Genomic DNA, 18,485 nt, shown 5'->3' with positions numbered 1-18,485 from the left:
CACAACGCTGTATCGCGTCACAATCTCTAGCGAAGCGACGGTAACAAGCCTGGGCGTGTCATCTCGAAGCTTTCGTGAGACTGTAACCTTCCAGTGTGGTGGTCGGGGGGTTCCAGAGCTTTCTTGGAGAAAGATGGGTACAGCCCTGACCGGTAACTTTCACGGACGGGGCCTTAGCTCTCTATAGGCGAGAGGCCGTCCAGATCAGTTTACACCGGGTAAGCGCGACTCTTAATCAGAGAAGCGCTACAGAGGCCACCTCCTACCCGTGGGGAGGAATATGGTGGATATAGGTATGGTCTCGTCCTTGGAGGAGAACGCATGGAACGTGCGGACTGAGTAGTTAACCGCGAGGTGGAGGCCCACCTGGGGAAGCTCATGGGTTACCAGGAGTGGGAACCATTCTCATGAGGATACATCAGACGGAACAGCCCACGGAGGGGGTGTTACAGACGTCCGGTAGCACTAGGTCCGGTTAGAGCTATCTGTGATAGCTCACATGGTATCCCGGCCTAAGGGGGAAGGCTGCTCTGCCCAGCCAGCCCCCAGGGGGTGCTTGTTTGGTGATGGATGGAATGCCTATTCTTAACCAGTGTCTGGGTAAGAAGGGAGGCTGGTGAGGTACCAGTTTCTTAGCGATGTGTTCGGGTAAGAAGCAAAGGTAAATAGCACACTGACCCAACCTGTTAGAGGGTGGAAAGGTGCTTTCGCAGGCATACGCCCCCCCGGATGCCAGTCCTACATGTCGCCACGCAGGACGTGGGCTGACACCGGGTTTACGCGAAGGTTGTTAACCCTTGCGAAGGTGTTTGGGCATAGCCCAACCCGCAGCTCTACAGATGTCTGCTAGAGAGGCGCTTCTGCCAGTGTCCAGGAGGTGGCTAAACTCCGTGTGGAGTGAGCCCTCACTGCCAATGGGCATGGGAGATTCTGAGATCGGGATGCCGTCGTAACGGCGTCCACGACCCAGTGCGCCAGCCTCTGTTTGGAGACAGCCTTCCCCTTCTGCTGTCCTCCAACAGACACGGAGCTGGTCAGAGCTTCAGAGCTCTGCGTGCGGTCCAGTACGTACTGGACACAACACTAATCGGGTTGGGTCTTCCTCCCCCATGGGGAGCGCCTGCAAGTTCACCACTTGGCCCCGGAGGGAGTAATGGGAACTTCTTGGGCACGCATCCGGGCCTGGGTCTCAAGATAACGTGAGAGTTTCCAGGGCCGAGTTTAAGGCAATCCAGGGACACGGAGGATGCTCGGTGGTCCCCTACCCTCTTGAAGGAAGTGAGCGCCGTCAGGAGGGCCGTCTTACTCTATGAGGAAGATCGGAACCTCCGAGGGGCTCTTTGGGGGGCCCTGAGGCTCCCCAGGACCACTTAGGGTCCCAAGAGGGTATGGAGCGGAGATGAGGCGGATTCCGCCCTCTCGCTGCTTAGGAACCTGGTGACCAGGTCGTGTTGCCCTAGAAACTTTCCACCGACTGAGTCGTGATGAGTGGCAATAGCGACTACATACACTTTCAGTGTGGAAGGGAGATGTTAGTCTCCAGTCTCGTGAGGAGGGGAACACAATCCTGATCAAGCACCTCAGTGGGTCTTTCTCGTTGAGAAAGACACCAGGACGAGAAGAGGCACCGTCTAGAGGCGTGTAACCGCCTAGTAGATGGGGCCCTAGCCTGGGTGATGGTCTCAGCCGTATAGGGGGAGTAGCCATCTTAGGATCTTCTCGTCCCGTCTAGAGACCAGACATGGGTGTTCCAGAGGTCTGATCTGGGATGCCAGAACGTGTCCTTCCCCTGAGAGAGCAGGTCCTCTGTCAGGGGAATGGTTCAGGGGGAGTCGCTGTCCAGAGCATCGGCTCTGAGGCCAAGTGCGGTTAGACCGGTGTGGTGTAACCAATAACACTTGGTGCTCCTGCTCCCTGACCTTGCACAGAGTCTGTACAAGAAGGCTCCTGGGGGGGGGAAGGTGTGCTTCCGCCCATCCCGCGGCCAGCTGTGCGCAAGGATATCCGTGCCGAGGGCAGGGACTATCAAGCGGGCAAATGGTGGTGTTACGGGAGGTGAACAGGTTTTACCTGGGCCTACCCGAACAGCCTCCAAATGAGCTGGACTGCACGGGGGTGGAGTCGCCACTCTCCACGAGGCATAAACTGGCGAGAAAGCACGTCGGCTGTCTAGTTCAGTTTGCCCGGGGTGTGTGGCCTGCAGGGAACGAGTCACCTGTTGACTCCACCGGAGGAGGCGTCGAGCAAGTTGTGTTTAGCTGCTGTGTGCGAACGCCACCCTGACGATCTGTATTCGCTACAGCTATAGTGCTGTCCTCGGAACAGCACGTGCATGTCTCGCACGAGAGGCCGTAGCCTGCTCAGTGCAAGTAGCATAGCCCACAACTCTTGGCAATTGATATGCCAGCGCAGGCGGGGGTTCGTCCAAGACCCCACCTGCGTGCCCGTTGCACACTACACCGCACCCCTGCAGGGAGACTTCAGTCGTCACCACGACCTGCCTCATAACCTGCTCAAAGGGACCTGAGTCCGTCGAAAAAGTCATAAAGACTAGGGGTTATGGTGCGTCGGCAGCAGGGCGGCATCACCATGCGCCTGCTGCCGGTGTGCCACGCTCTCCTCGGAACTCGACTCTGAAACCAGTGTTGGAGCGGTGTCATGTGCATCAACTCGAGGGGTATTAACCCGCGAGGACGCCATGTGTCCCAGGAGCCTCTGAATTGTTTCAGGGGGACCGCTGTCTGCCTAAAATGTTCATTTCAGACAGTTCAACACTGGTTGGGCACAACTGCGGACAGGTGTGCCGACATGGTGACAGAGCTGAGTTCCATACCGAGAAAGAGGATGCTCTGCACTGGGGAGAGCTTGCCCCTCTCTTGGTTGACCTGGAGTCCCAATCGACCTAGGTGCCGGAGCACCAGGTCCCTTTGTGTACATAACAGATCTCGCGAGTGTGCCAAGATAGGCCAGTCGCTGAGATAGTTTAGTACCCGCTCGCCTTCCTCCTCTCAGGGAGAAAGGGCGGTCAGGGACAGACCGAAAGGGAGGACTCTGTACTGATATGCCCGCCTCTCGCACGCGAACCGTGGGAACGGCCGGTGTCGAGGAGGATCGAGACATGAAAGTAAGCGTCCTTCAGGTCGATTGCCACGAACCAATCCTGACACCTCATAGATGTCAGGACGCGCCTCTGTGTGAGCACCCTGAATGGCAGCTTGTGAAGGTGCTCTGTTCAGGGTACGCAGCCTTTGGGGGCAACCCGCCGTCTTTCTTGGGAACGATGAAGTGCGGGTGGTGACCCACTGAACATCTTGGTTTTGAGGGACGAACTCGATGCCTGTTTTGCCAGAAGGGTGGTGACCTCTACCCGAAGTACGGAGGCGTCCCTGCCTCTGACAGAGGGAGAGATGATGCCCCGAAACTTGGGTGAGTCTCTGGCGAACTGGATCGAGTAACCAAGACGGACCGCCCTCATTAGCCAGCGAGACAGTGTGGGCAGCTCTCGAGCTCCCAGGGACTGTGACAGGGTGACCAAGGGGACGGTCTGCTTCATCATTCCCACGGGGGGTGGTTCGTCGGCTGGCGGAGCTAACCATGTCGCGGGGAGTCCCCGGAGGGAAGGTTTTTGCTCCGCCTGCTTACCTGCCTGGCGGGACAACGGCACGCACTGTCGGTTTGAGAGTGGTGACGGCTGTCGTATGTGTACGACCTCACGCCTCGCCAGGGTGTGAGGTCGGTTCGCCGAGCACAGTCCAGTGGAGTGTGCGATCGGCTGCAAGTAAACCCGGGGAGAACAGAAAACTCAGTGAGTAAGTGGGCGCCAAGCCCTAACAAGGGCCCGGCTTTGGTGACGAGGCAGGAGTCGTCCCGTACCGACCGATCAGAGCCGTGGCTGTGAAGGTTCGGGCCCGATGTTGTTCTCCCTGGGGTCTTCCCGTCAGTGTCCCTTCTCGCGAGGAGGTTGCTGACGGGGTGGAGGTTTCCCCCTCGACCTCTGCTTCCGGGGTGCCGCCTGTGGGGGCACAGGAACCGGAGCCGATGTCGAAAGGGTCCTGGGTTGCAGGGAAGCAGACGTCACGTGAGATCTCGGAGGCCTGTAGGCGGCCGAGTCGCGGCGTGAAAAAAATGTGGTTAATTGCCACTGTCTGCTTCGCCGTCAAAAAACTGCTGAGCGCAGTCCTCGACGGTGTTACCAACAACCCACCCTGCGAGATGAGTGCATCAAGAAAGCGGACTTCCTTGCTGTCACTCTTCTGCACAAGGTATAGCCGGGGGTGTCTCTCCTGGACCACTACCGTGGACATCGTCCGACCCAGGGCCCGTGCCGCCGCCTTAGTCGCCCGTAGAGCGCTGTCAGCGGTGGCACGGAGATCCTGCATTATACCCGGGTCGGCCTTACCCTCGTGGAGCCCTCTCAACGCCCTGGCCTGGCGGACCTGCAGGATGGCCAAGGCATAGAGAGAGGAGGCAGCCTGGCCCGCAACATCGCAAGCTTTCGACACCAGTGATGCCGAAGTCTTACGTGCTTTGGACGGTAGGAGTGGTCGATCCCCCCCCAGGTGGTAGCCGTCCGCGGCACAGGTGCACCGCAGGCGGACGTTCCACCCGGGGGATCTCGACGCAGTCCTTGGCTGCCTCACCATCGAGGGAAGTAAGGGAGCCGGAGCTGGTTTCACTGGAACGGTCCGTGAGTGGAGCGTTCCAAGTTTTACACAGCTCCTCATGCACCTCCGGGAAAAACATGGCACCCGGGGTGGGCGCGGTTTGCACCGCGCACCGACCTCGGGAACCACGCATCCCCGGGTTAGCACGGATGACATCACTTCTGCTTCCTCCTGAACTCGACCGCTGGGGGTGGAGTTTGGATTCGGCAGAGTCGGATGCCAGTCTCCCTCCGATGCTGCGAGCGACATCTCATCTACGTCACACATCGTTTCCGAGTGTGTGCGTGAGGATCCGGACGGTATGCCACCGCCGGTTGGGGAACGTTCAGAAGAGCGAATCGGGGTGCGATCGGCCCGTGAGCACTTGGCTGGCGGGTTTACGTTCGCAGAGTTCCCCGTATCACTAACGCTGCTAACGTGGGTGGTCATCGGGGCCGTAGCCACAGATGTCACAGCCCGGGTAGCAGACGAAATGGTGGCTGGTTCCCGTAGGAAGACAGCCACCCGTGACCGCAACTTCTGAATGACAATCTGCCCGCAGTGCAGGCAGATGTGTCAACGAACGCTGCTTCAGTGTGCTGGACGCCCAGACACCTAATGCAGCGATCGTGTCCATCCCCCTCCTCGATGAGGGTGCCGCACCCAAGAGAACAGCGGGACATGCCGCGCTGGAGAATGCTCAGTCAGTCCTGAAAAGGACTTTTAGAAAAAATCTCTAACACCTCCGGAACCGCCGAGACGCCCAGGGGAAGGTCGCTGCAGGAAGGGACGATCCGCTGTAACACGTCGTAGCACCAGCGTGTAGTTGTAGAGGATTGAATCCTGAGTTGTACTCATGAGCGATGGCTCTGAAGAACAAAAGGTAAGTGAATGCTGCACGCCGGCCTCCTTTTATACCGGATTTCCGGGGGCGGAGCCCGGCATGCAAATTGCATTCGCCAAATTTCATTGGCCTTTTCTATAGTAGTCAGAGTTGATTGGTTCTCAAGGGCGAACCCCATCTGTCGTTCTCGACACAACGTCGAGAGACCGACAGAAAGGGAACTGTATGTGATGGAACAATGATTTTGTATATGGAAATGTTTTTTTTGAATATTGTGCAAATACCATGGTTCAGTTGTATCGTACTGTATATATGTTGTAGTTATTTTTACAGTTTGCACACTTAGTTTTCTTACAGTGTATCAAAAAAATCTTGTTAACTACATTAAAGTGAACTATCCAAAGCGACTTACAGGTGGGGGAAGCAATGGAAGCAATTGGGAAAGCATAAGGACAACAAAAAGCATAAGTGCAATCAAAAAAAGAGGATTGGTCTCATAACACAGTATACAGCGCTAAGTTATATATATTTTTTTTAATGTAAAGGTAAGAAGAAGAAGAGGAAAGGTTTTTTTTTTTAGAGAGAGACTGGACACATCTACTTCAAAAGACGCTTTGATGCAGAGACCCACCAGTGGAGGTATAGTGTTAAATGAACTCCCAGCACCCCCGTGGTGTCGTCAGATCAGTGAAACGCGAGGGAGAGCAGTAAGGTGGGTGCAGTAATTATGACACCTCTGTGGCACCAGCTCTCTCTCTCCAGGGGGTCAGACCCCGTTATCAAAGCGAGAAGATATTGAGTTACTCGAAATGAAAATATCGACCTTTACATCACTCATATATTTCTTTAGCTCCTGTGTGGTAAAGGCCAGAGAGGATAAAACTTCAGAAGTTTCTTTGAAAATGTAAACAAATGCAGATCACATGTTTGTTTGCCGTTGCAGTTGTTTGAGGTCCTGCACTTCCTGGCGGAGAACTTCATCTTCTCCTACATGGGCCTGGCACTCTTCACCTTTCAGAATCACGTCTTCAGTCCTATTTTCATAGTCGGAGCATTTGTATCCTCACCGTTCATTTGAAATGAATATTTCAGACGTTGTCTCTCACACGAGCATCTGCTAATGTATATTAGATGAGGCTTTTGAAATGTTTTTAGATCTCTTTGTATCAGAGAAGTACTGGCTTTCTCTTGTCTACCACCAACATGCACATCTGAGACCGTAATGAGCACAGATCAACAGTCTTTCTGCTGAAGCAGCAATGCAGTGAAAATCTCAGTTTATCGTTATCGATAATGTACTTGTGCAAAAAAAGTTAAAGGGCTGAAGCTAGCTTGCGAAAATGACTTTTATCACCTGCTTGAAGTATATATGGTTGTGACTGGAGCACGTTTTTCACTCTTTGATTTGTATTTCTAATCTCATGACCAATTTTGGGACGCCCCATTCACACCGCAAGTGACAGAGCGATTTCATCTCAATATTTCAATGGTAGCTTACTCATATCTGGCGAGACGAATGACAGTGGCTGTTCGCGACAAAAAGTGGGCGTGTCTGGCCCCATGACAAAGTTAAGAATGATGAGCGATTTTTGAGAATGACTACCAATAGTAGGAAAGCCGCGGAGCATCCGTCTCTCTTCAGGTTTGTTTTTAACTGTTACAGGAGCAACCAAAGCTCAAATGATCGTCTTCTAGCGACCTCGTAGCGAGAGACTAGCGATACAAAGCGACAAAGTGATGTACTGTTTCCATCAAAATAGAAAATTCTCCCTTGACCACAATTTGACTTCCAGCTAGCCATCTTTATAGGCCGGGCATTAAACATCTACCCCCTGTCCTTCCTGATAAACCTAGGCCGAAGGCACAAAATCCGTGGAAACTTTCAACACATGATGATGTTTGCAGGTAAGATTACCTTTACTTTCTTGCATGACATAAAAACAGTATGATAATAACATAAAAGGTTTATCGAAACTTTAGGGAATCAGATTTGTAACATGTCCTTTAGTTTCAGTCTGATGTGAACTCTCAGTAGATTTCTGAAACCTGCTGAACCATATCGAAAGCTAAAATAGATTTGAAACGAGGCATCAAAATCAGAACGTATCTAATAAGGGCTCTTGATGTGAGCGGCTCCCTGAAGATCCGCTCAGATTAAAGGCTAACAGAGTGCAGCGCTCTTCACACAAATTGGCAAATGTGATGCTTCTTCTCTGTTAGCATGTAAACACTGTTGTGATTACCGACCACATGTGTGCGTGTTTGTTCTAAAGGCCTCAGAGGGGCGATGGCGTTCGCGCTAGCGATCCGTGACACAGCCACATATGCCCGGCAGATGATGTTCACCACGACCCTGCTCATCGTCTTCTTCACAGTGTGGGTGTTTGGTGGAGGCACCACACCGATGCTTTCCTGGCTGCATATAAGGTCAGAGTTATGTGTTTTGATGTTGCCTTGATCTTGCAAAACCAATGATTGATTGAAGATTTGAGCCTGGCACATGCAGGTTTAAAAAAGGAAGTTGGGTTAAGATGTCGAAGAAAAGTTTTTTTTCATTTGTGCTAGTAGCTCCCCAGGAACATTTAGATGTATTTACATAGTCATTTTAGCAGTCACTATTAATCAAAGCTAGGTTAAGTCTAGCAAATGAGAATACTCTACTCCGGGGGTTCTCAAAGTATATATTTATAGGTCCGAATCTGAATTCTTGTGAACGTCAAAGGTCCGGTACAATTATTATTTTATTAAAAAACATTTAAAACAACTTTAAATAAGTTAAAAAAGCAAATCAAATCTACATGAAGAGTTTATTTGGAAATACAGATTCTGTTAAAAAAAAAATCATGTTATTATTGTGTTAGTTAGCTGTATTTTATATTATCACCCAATCAAAAGAACTCGACTGCAGTTTTATTGATATTAATTTGAATTCACAATAAAAACATTGTTTTTGAACATCATGTTTACAAATTATTTTTTGCAAATCAACACTTCAAATGCTAATCATCATATTCTTGGCGTCATCTAGTCGTACTTGCGTTTGTTGTCATAACTGTTACATACAGTGCTGAATTTTTTATACAACAAACCCCCAAAAGACGTTCTCATTTACATATTTTCTGCTTATGAAATATTACTTCAATGTATTTTTTTGTGAATTTTGCAGCAAAAACTATGCAAATATTTACAGACAAACTACATCCATTTTCATATGCCCAGGCAGTCTGAAACAGTGGCAGAGTTTTGGAAATGCCGCTTTGTTCGGTCGGTTGAATGTGCTTGTGTTTTCTGCCGGTCGCTGAACAGATAGACCAATAGAAAGACGAACTGAGTCGGAAAAACAAAACCGCGCTATCGTGGGGCTATACCGGGAACATTTTATCTATGCGCTTTACCTTAAGAAGTCGGTAAACACTAGTAAAGACATCCGGCGCGCATAAGCAGTGCTCAAAACGCTCTCTGGTTCGCAGGTTCTTTACATCAATGCAATAGAAGAACCATTTATGGTTCCTCAAAGAACCATTTCTTTCTTCTTATTGTCTGAAGAAGAAAAAAATCACTACAAAGAACCTAATGCGACACAAAAAGGTTCTTTCGGATGTTAAGGTATTTACGGAAACATACAGCCCAAAATGGTACTTTTATTTCAATGTGAAGAAATTGTAAAAACACAGTCCAGCAGGTGGCAGAAAAGCTCAGCGTGCTGATTGTTTTAAATTAGGTCATGCATGATCACTCTTGAAAGACCTCTCATAAGTTTTGGGGTGCGGCATGCAGGGTGTAACAAACAGATTCGAAGATGATTTCGTACTGCGATTTCATCTGGTTTCCCACCGAGATTTGCTTCCAGATTCCTGCCCCTCGTAGACACAATTCAGATGGGAGAAGAGCTTGAGTTGTTTATCTGGCTGTGCGCTGGTGTTTGTCAGAACGTCTCTCAGCAGGAGCTGGCCGGGCTGACCAGGCCATTAATAAAAGCTGCGAGTTTATTAGAATAAAGAGGATTATTGATGACAGCTGCTGCAGAGATTGAGAAACTCAATTTATAATCTGCAAAACTGCTGAGAGTTACAGATGCTGTTCACTGACCATGGTACAGTTAACTAAGACCAAAAACTATCCTCCGCAACGTCAATAGCATTAATGTATATTAGTCTGTTTTGTTTAGTTCAAATTGGGTCAATACGCCTTTAAATTGTTTTCAAACATGAACTAAATGGCTGTGCATGATGGAGAGCTAATGCGCCGGTTTTATGTTGCCTGATTAGCATTAAGAGCGCTCACGAGTAAGAATAGACAGCACTTATAATTGTAATTGTCTTGAGACTTCCTCTGCTAAATAACACTCGTACTAAAGATGCCCAAGTGTTTGAGTATGAAAACATCACGGTTCATAATCACAATGCACAAAGCGCTTTGCATTTCCAGCGAAAGCCTAGCAACCACAATCACATGAAAAAACATTTTTGGTCTCCATATTATTAAAAATTTGTGTGCGCATCTATTTTTATTTATTCCCAAAATCTCTGAAATGTCTGCAAAACATACAAATAATGATAGACCGATATTTATCACTGTGGAGGATATATTGGGCGATATTTTTTAATTAACAGTATCTGTAGATACATTTTTACAGTCTGATTTTTTTTTATTGTCATAACTGCCTCGTAATATGCAAAAAAATTGATTTAGTTACACCAATTTTCTGTATGTCTGTCATATACATTTATGTTGTATTGACCTCTTATTAGCCAATCGGCCACAGTGCTTTCTTAATATCGCTATCTCCCATTAAAACACATGTCGGTTGACCACTACATAAAAAAACTTCTCACCTGGACGATTACGTGGCTAAATGACTAATTTTGCTAAATGACTCTGCTAAATTATTAATTTAATTTAATTTACGTTATTTCTGTCTCTTATCAACCAATCGACCAGACTGCTTTCTTAATATTGGTGTAAGCCATTAAAAAACATATACACTACATACAAAAACGTATCACCTGGAAGGTGACTCATTTTGTGTTCATTAAATTCATGCAAATTCTAAAACTGTTATTAGAAATCTGTATTTTTGCTGCTTTTTAAAAATTTTAAAGGTTTGTTTAAACATTTCAGACATTCGTTCGTGCACATCTGGGAATGTTTGTGTTGTGTATGCCACCAGTGGGTTTTAAAGTAAACAAAATGAGTTAGTTGTGTTGTTTAGATGCGAAGATGGGCTATGCGGTCCACAGGCTGTTATATTTGCACATGCCTGCAGATGCAGGCATGTAAACAAATCATTAACTTCTTGTACCTTTAGCTAGAGGAACAGGAGAATGGTAGTGTTGGATGAATGCGAGTCTTAGAACACTGTATTGAGGTAAATGAATCACATCTCCAGACCAGCAGTATATAGCCTTCTTACATTCACTTGTTTTGTTTTATATGGATCTTTATTCTGATTTGTTGGTTTGTTTACCTCAAGTTGGGTTAAATGTAGCTTTAGTAGGTAATGTAAGGACTGGAATATTACAGAGGGAAGATCTGAGACTTGGATGTTTTGTTTGAATGGTTATCAAGCTTTCCTGTAGCTCAGTGGTAAGAGCATTGCGTTAACACACAGGGTTGTGGGTTCGATCCCAGGGGATTGCAAATACCTATGTAAAAAAATGTATAGGATAAAGCAATGTAAGTCGCTTTGGATAAAAGCGTCTGCCTAAATGTTAATGTAAATGTAAGTCATTGCCTAATGGTCAGAGTACCTTAGCAACCACCAATCAAATTCATATGAATCCACCACGAACAGAATAGCAACCACACAGAAACATGCTAAAACCCACTTGGACCACATTAGAAACCACATGCTGCCCGCCCACATCACCCATGGTGACAGGCCAAGCATTTTGTTTGCTACCCGTAACATTCTTTCTATTAATATTGATGCTGTACATGCGATTCCCAGATGAAATTTATTTCCATTACACATTTATGATTCCACATATTGTATTCAGAACTTGTGCTAGACCTCCGCAAAGAATCAATAACTGTTGAGTAATTTAAATTAAATTTTATTAATATTCAATAGAATATTAAATAAATTGTTAGATTATAACCAAATTAGGGGTGTCCTCGACTAAGGATTTACATAGTCGAATCAGAATTTTCACGTCTTGCCTTGTATGTGGGGACGACACTAGGTGGTTAACAAGGGTATAGCGCAAAGTGCACCGCAACATTGATGCACCAAAAAACACTCAAACATTGAATTTGTTAAGAACAGGATATACCTTAATAATAAAAAACAAAATGCAAAATAAATGTTTATAGGCAAAATGTTTAAAATGCAGGGCAACATGTATTCAAAACACAAGCCACAAATAGTCAAATTGATGGACATTTTCCTTAAACATCATGTAACAAGACCAGATCTCACCTCAAAACCATTTTTAAAACTACTTTATAATAATGAATTTATTTTTTACCAAAGGGAATACAGCACGTTCATTACCGATGAAGTTGCTGTATTTACCGCATGTAAATGAGGAATGCAATAAAGCATCTCACCATTTAAACAGTCAAAAGTCCATTTCACTTTCTTTTCTGCACATTCTTTCTCCGTCCTCCACACACGCACGCTTATTTTTTGTATCATGCGGCGCAAAGTTCAGTATAAGTAACGAATTAAGTATATAAAGAGACAAGGTGTTAATTCATTTCTATGTTCAAACATTCAGTAAGTAAAAATGTTTGGAAACACATTCATTTGCGAGTCATCTGCAGGTGCGTGCGGAACATTTCAATGTTTTTTTTACAAGATAACATACACATATTGACTTTGTACATTAAATGAGGAAAGTAAGGTAATGAAACATTTGTTGTTTTTTATTTTGTTATTTAGTTTTTGTTATTGTCTTATGGCACATGAGCTCTCTCATAAAAGACAATAATGCAATCACAAATGCATGCAAAGCTGAAAAGCGAGAGCTCATGCAATAGGAAAATATAGCAGCTATTAATAATTTCCTGTTCCTCTGCCCTTGTTACAATAGCACAGCAGGAAGTTGTTTTGAAGTAGTATCATGATTCATTTGAATGGTTGAGGTCGTATCATGGTTCATTTGAATGGTTTAGGTAGTAAGATAGTTAGGTAGTTAAAATGTGCCGTGTCTCTTTCACTGTTTCTCCCACCTGAGTCAAAGGCACTCTCAAGAACAGCTGTGCTGAGAATCAAATCATTTTTAGTCAGGTTAGAGGTCAAAGAGGTTTTGAGTTTGTTTATTTTTGGTTACAATGATCTTTCAAAGTATTTCTTCATTCCTGAACAGAATATTTCAGGCAGCTGTGTTTTCTGAGGTTTTTGGGATTCCACCTTTAGCCTTGCTTAACAAAATTTGATGGATGTAATTCTCTCCAACACTGGAAAGGGTTTCCATTTCTGCACATGCACTAGAGATGACCCCTGGGCTGGATTCTACTACATTTTTCATGTTGAGTGAGGGCTATTCTCCAATACTATACACACACACACACACAGGACGATCTTTTCTTTTCTATTTGTTTCGGGCGACTGCAGTGTAATCAATGTACAATTAAAAAAAAACGATATCTCATTGGGAGAAAATGAAAGAGGAAATGAAAAAGATGCTTGTGTTAGCTGGAAGAAACAAGGATTTCGTTGCTTTTTTTTTTAACCTGACCAGGTCACCCGAGATTAAAAAAGGATTCCCTTTTAAAACTGAAACCAGTGTAGATTTAGTCTCCTGGTCAGTGTAATATCTGAATGCTGGGGAACAGAGACTTCCCATTTTTCTGTCAAGTTCTTCAAATGGCCATTGTGTCAGTTGTATCCATTTTATAATCTACAAAAACTACATTCACAGTGGAAAATAACTTTATATGACCTTTTTACCTAATGGTTACCAACCCTATGGGTTTCATTTAGCCTATGCTGGGTTGTTCCATGGTTGGGTCAAATATGAATATTTGTTGATGAAACAAGGCAGCAATTTTAGAGTGCTGGCATCAAATCTTCAAGTCCAGTATTAAAGAGTACGTAGCATGAGATCATGAAAATGACATTTCATGCAGTCTGTTCTGTTGCCGTGTTTGAAAGTAAGCTGTCTGCCAAGTTGTAAGTCCGAAGGTGAACAACTAACAAAATTATTTGCTTGTAAAAATGGGAGTCGACTCTTAATCACACAAACGTGGAATAGTTCACCCGCGTATCTACGTCACTACACATAGTCCCCGCCTACGTTTTGCTGAGACTGCCGCGAAAACTTATCTATCCTCCCCCAAACACTGTCGCTCGTTCGTGATGCGCGTGTATCATGTCTAGAACCTGTGTTCTACGGTGTGACACTAAGTCTGTCTTATTTCAACTACCAAAGGAAGAACGTCTGAGGGAAAAATGGTTACAATTCATTTTTCCAGCGATACCAGAGGAGTATAACCCCAGGGTAGTTCTGTGCGCGCGTCATTTCAACGAACATTGGTTTAATAATCGTGGCGCGTTCACTGCAGGTTATGTAAAACGACGATCCTTGAAAGAGGGGCAATAACAACTCTATTTGGACCTGTTAGCTCCACCGAATCCAAACCTGTAAGTGTGAATTTTGATTTGAAGAAATATTTTCGTACCTTATGTCTGTGTTTAGCTAATGCATATAACGCTAACATTAGCATGTGCCGTTATTTCTGGGGTGTTACAGTTTGTTTATCTTGCTATTAACTTTGCATTATATATATATTTAGATATATTTGGGTTTCATATATATATATCATTTTTCATAACATCGACTTTCGGCAATGCTCTATGTACCATGACAACGCACAGTTAAGACGAAATAATAGTATTACTAACGTATTAACAGTATTTTAAGAAAAAAAAAATGTTTCTTTCATTGATGAGCAAAAGCAAAACATGCATGTTGTCACACTGGGAGTTTTTATGACAAGAGTTGTCACTTGCCACTGACAAACATCCTGCTCCAGTCGTGGTGGAGTTTGTTGTGGATTATCGTCTTCTTCATCGTCAGACTCGGGCTCAAAATGGTACGGTAGAATAGCCGCCATCTCTAGCTACACATATAATATACATGACATCCAACCACATCAATCCTTAAACCTTAATCCTGTAATGATGGTAGGGGGGTTCCATTTGGGACAAATGATGAACACGTTTGACCAATAACAACAGACTACACCATCTGACCAATCACATGACACAAGGTTAGCGGGTAGGCGGGGCCTAGACGGATGAATCGCGGAACGAATCATTTGAGAGTCAGTCAAGAAGTAAGCTACGAATAACTGCCTATTATTACGACATTATAGTGTTTTTGCACATTGTATGTACATAAACTTGTTGTTGGACACTCCATAAACCAAAGCAGGACCTAAAAAAACATATATATGATAGGTACTCTGTAAGTACAATGGTACAGCCTTTTACAGATCAAAACTTATATGGATACTTGAAGATATGTTTTGAGTAGAGATCTACTTATGTATTCGCTACTAATGCATAAAATCAGATTTTTAATCAGTTTAAAGTTGGCATGAAACAGAAGGAGCGATTGTCTTCTTTCTAGTGGTGGGCATAGATTAATTTTTTTAATCTAGATTAATCTAGATTAATTCCAAAATTAATCTAGATTAATCTAGATTAAAATGGCTCATTTGAATTCTGCCGAAGGCATTCAGAATATGTGTGCTACCCAAATAATGACTAAAAGTAAGTCTTTGAGAACGGGTTTCTCAAGCCAGGTGGCGCATTAGACCAGGGGCTCATGTCCTGTTTCCAAAATGCATCACAAACTGCTTGAGAAAGCTGTTCTACTATGATAATTGGTGATGAAAATTAAATTATGTTCAATAAGATGAACTTGTGTTTACTTCCGCATTAGCTAAGGGATGATTTCCGTTTAGGTGGTACTTGAGACTGGAAGAGCTCCTACAGTACATTTACATTTAGTCATTTAGCAGACGCTTTTATCCAAAGCGACTTACAAAGAGTGAGGGAGCAACAAGCGATATGTCATACAGGAGCCATAATACATTAGATCTCAATACAAAGTTACTGGTTTCAACTAAAGCTAGACCACTACCTGTTGAGAGAAAGTGTTTTTTTAAACCAATTCCGCATTGCACAAGGTGCAAACAACCTTAGTCTTGTCGATGTTTCTATTGGGAAGCTTCTTAAAAATTAATATTCCCTGAAGCAAACCCGGCGGCTTCATAGCTGCATCCATGTTAGCACGTCACGTTTGATGCGGTAATTTCACAGTAACGTTATGTTGTGTTCAGACCAAACGCGAATGGCGTGTCAAGCGCGAGTGATTTATATGTTAATGCAAAGAGGCGATAGACCTACTTGCTGCGCGAATCTCGCGAATGAAGCCCTGGTTATGAGATGATGAGCCGGCTTCTGCTTCCGCGAATGACGCGAGTTGAAAAATATCGTTCTCGCCGCGTACAGTGCAGTTAAGCTTGTACACATCCGCGCTAAAATATCAAGGTGAAAGTCATCATAGCTTGCGTAGTATAGTCCCAGCTGCCAACCCAACTTTGTGAATAGATTAACGGCGACATTTTTTTTAACGCGCGATAATAGTCTCACTGCATTAACGCCGTTAACGCCGTTAACGGCCCACCACTACTTCTTTCTTTTTAGTATTGTGATGTATATCCAAGTAAAATTTATGTACTTTATTTACGTTGTAATCCATTATTTTTTATATTTGGCATGTTTGTGTGCTGCTGCGCTTCCCTCTGTCTTATTAGTAAAGTTAAAGCGCGTTGTGGACCCGTCCAGAGTGGCATTTTCTACGAAACAGCTCTTTAAATTACAAAACAAATATTGCTACTTTAGACTTTAGACCAGGTTTGAGTTGGTCTATAGCGCAGTCTATTTTTCCTTCCTCAAAACAGCAACGCGCCAAAAATGTGCCTGAAAAAACAATCTTCATGTTTTGATCGATCTGAACAATCAAAAACGATTTGAGTTTGTTATAGTGAATTCCAATGGAGAAAATCACTTGCTTCCACCATCGGCACTTCGTGCAGTGCCGTGACGTCATGTGCAAACAACTTACCTACATAATGCATGCATCTTTTTTCAATGAAACGTCTATTCAGAATTAAACGAGATGCCAGAATCCAGTCAAAACAATAAAAACAGAAGCCAGTTGGAGACTTTTCTCAGCATTGGTTTAGATTCGCTTTCTCCATGTTAGCCACTTCTCTCATTTCTAGAACAGTTCTGGGAGGTTCCACTCGCTTTGTAAACATTGAGCACAGAGAGCCAATTCAGAGCAGGAATGTCAAGGACCAGATTGTGACACGAACACAGTGCTTGGTTCATATAGGGTAAAACAATGTCTTTTTGCAAAAAGATGTCAAATCAAAAGTATTTCGAGCTTGAAGATTCACTTTTGCTATTGGGTCAAAGTTCTATACTAGTGATGACTAATTTATAGCCACGGAAGTTCTCTGTAGAAAATGGTATTTCAGAAAGATCGAAGATTTTTAGATAGATTTAGTTTCTTGAGGAATGTTAGCGATCCTTCAGTTTTGATTTGTGAAGGTCTGGTCCCAAGAGGTCTGCTCTGTTGTGCTCAGGGTGGGAGAGTCCCCTGCTGCAGAGAAGGAAAGACTGCTTAGACTGTGGCAATACATCAGGTGATATGTTTTGCATTTGCGCACAGGTGGTGGTGACTTATTTCAAGTAAAGAATACACATCATGAAAAATGGTTCACATGAAACAATGACCATTACGCATGTATTTGCTTATGTTTCATTGAAGCACATTCTTCCGCATGAATATCTTCAGGTTCCATTTCAGATATATTGCACTTCTGTTCCTACTCTCCTCTTCTTTGTTTAACCCTTAATAAGCTTAACACTTTTCTGCTGTGGTGGGCCACAAGATCTTGGTATGGGTTTAGTATAGGTAAGAGTCAACTCTTGTAACCACAGATGCTATGTGCACTAGCAGTAGCATTATATGTAACAATGTTTCAAAAGTGACTTCTGGTCTTTCTCAGTTATTGTAGTGCAAGCTTTGTGTTATTTACATTTACGTTTAGGCACACTTATCCAAAGCAACTTACTCATTTCCATTGATTGCCAATGAGGTTCTATTTCTTGTTTGCCCTTAAGTGCATTTTAAATAAAAAAGATCTGGCCAATCAGAGACCCCTAAACCGGTGGGCAGCCTGTGCGTTAATCTGCGCCTGACTGTAGCAGATATTGGCAAGCAAATTACTTCCTCCGCGCAAACTCATCAGATAATCTCCATGTATCAGTTCACTTCTACAGGGATGTATTTAAAACAGGTGGAAGTCAGTTTGACTTTGAAGGAATGTGAATATTCTGAATGTGTGGGCTGTCTGCAGTTCACATTGAGGTGTCAGAGGCAATGTGCACCCTATCACCCTCTTAGCACAACAACAATCCAAACAAATTCGACGAACAAGCAAGAGAAACAGTGATAGACACCTGGAATGGATCAGTGTTGACTTAAATGAGTCTGTAGCTCTCAAAGAAGCAAACAGGAAGGAAATGTTGAGTGTCCACCGCATTCGTTCTCTTCTGCATACAGGCATTAATGTACTGTGTTTTAAAGCAGAGCTTGTTTGCTGCTTTTTTACACTCATATTCCGACCTGTTTGTGACCCTGCATGCCTGTTAACCGCAGATCATTTCTCCTTGTTTACAATCAGCTATACATTTATTGTTCTTTCCCTCTAAATTCACTTCGTTTGTCGTTTTCCATTGTTAGCATTTGCGTATTCCATTGTTTCTCAACTCCCACAAGTGTTTTACGCTTTGAGTCCTTTCTTGTACACAGTTCAAGCTCCCTGCTTCCTTATAATTATAATTTCCCTTCCCCTAGTAACTTTTGCTCTCTTTTGTTTCTCAAAAAAATTTCAGGGAAACCCTCTCAACATTCTGGGGGTCCCCGAAGAATTATATATATATATATATATATATATATATATATATA

The 18,485-nt window shown here is 44.4% G+C and overlaps 1 protein-coding gene across 1 annotated transcript in view; it reads left to right on the top strand.

Moving 5' to 3' along the window:
- slc9a7 (solute carrier family 9 member 7) overlaps positions 1–18,485 on the top strand; it is a 63,615-nt gene that overhangs the window by 28,357 nt on the left and 16,773 nt on the right. Inside the window, exons 10-12 of the mRNA XM_056751584.1 lie at positions 6,431–6,544; positions 7,281–7,392; positions 7,761–7,914. Coding sequence (XP_056607562.1) covers positions 6,431–6,544; positions 7,281–7,392; positions 7,761–7,914 — 380 coding nt within the window. The remainder of the gene's footprint in view (positions 1–6,430; positions 6,545–7,280; positions 7,393–7,760; positions 7,915–18,485) is intronic.

The sequence above is a fragment of the Triplophysa dalaica genome, chromosome 6, assembly GCF_015846415.1.
Source record: "Triplophysa dalaica isolate WHDGS20190420 chromosome 6, ASM1584641v1, whole genome shotgun sequence".
NCBI classification, from domain to species: Eukaryota; Metazoa; Chordata; class Actinopteri; order Cypriniformes; family Nemacheilidae; genus Triplophysa; species Triplophysa dalaica.
The sequence above is the reverse complement of the archived record's forward strand: the minus strand, read 5'-3'. Positions and strand labels throughout refer to the sequence as shown.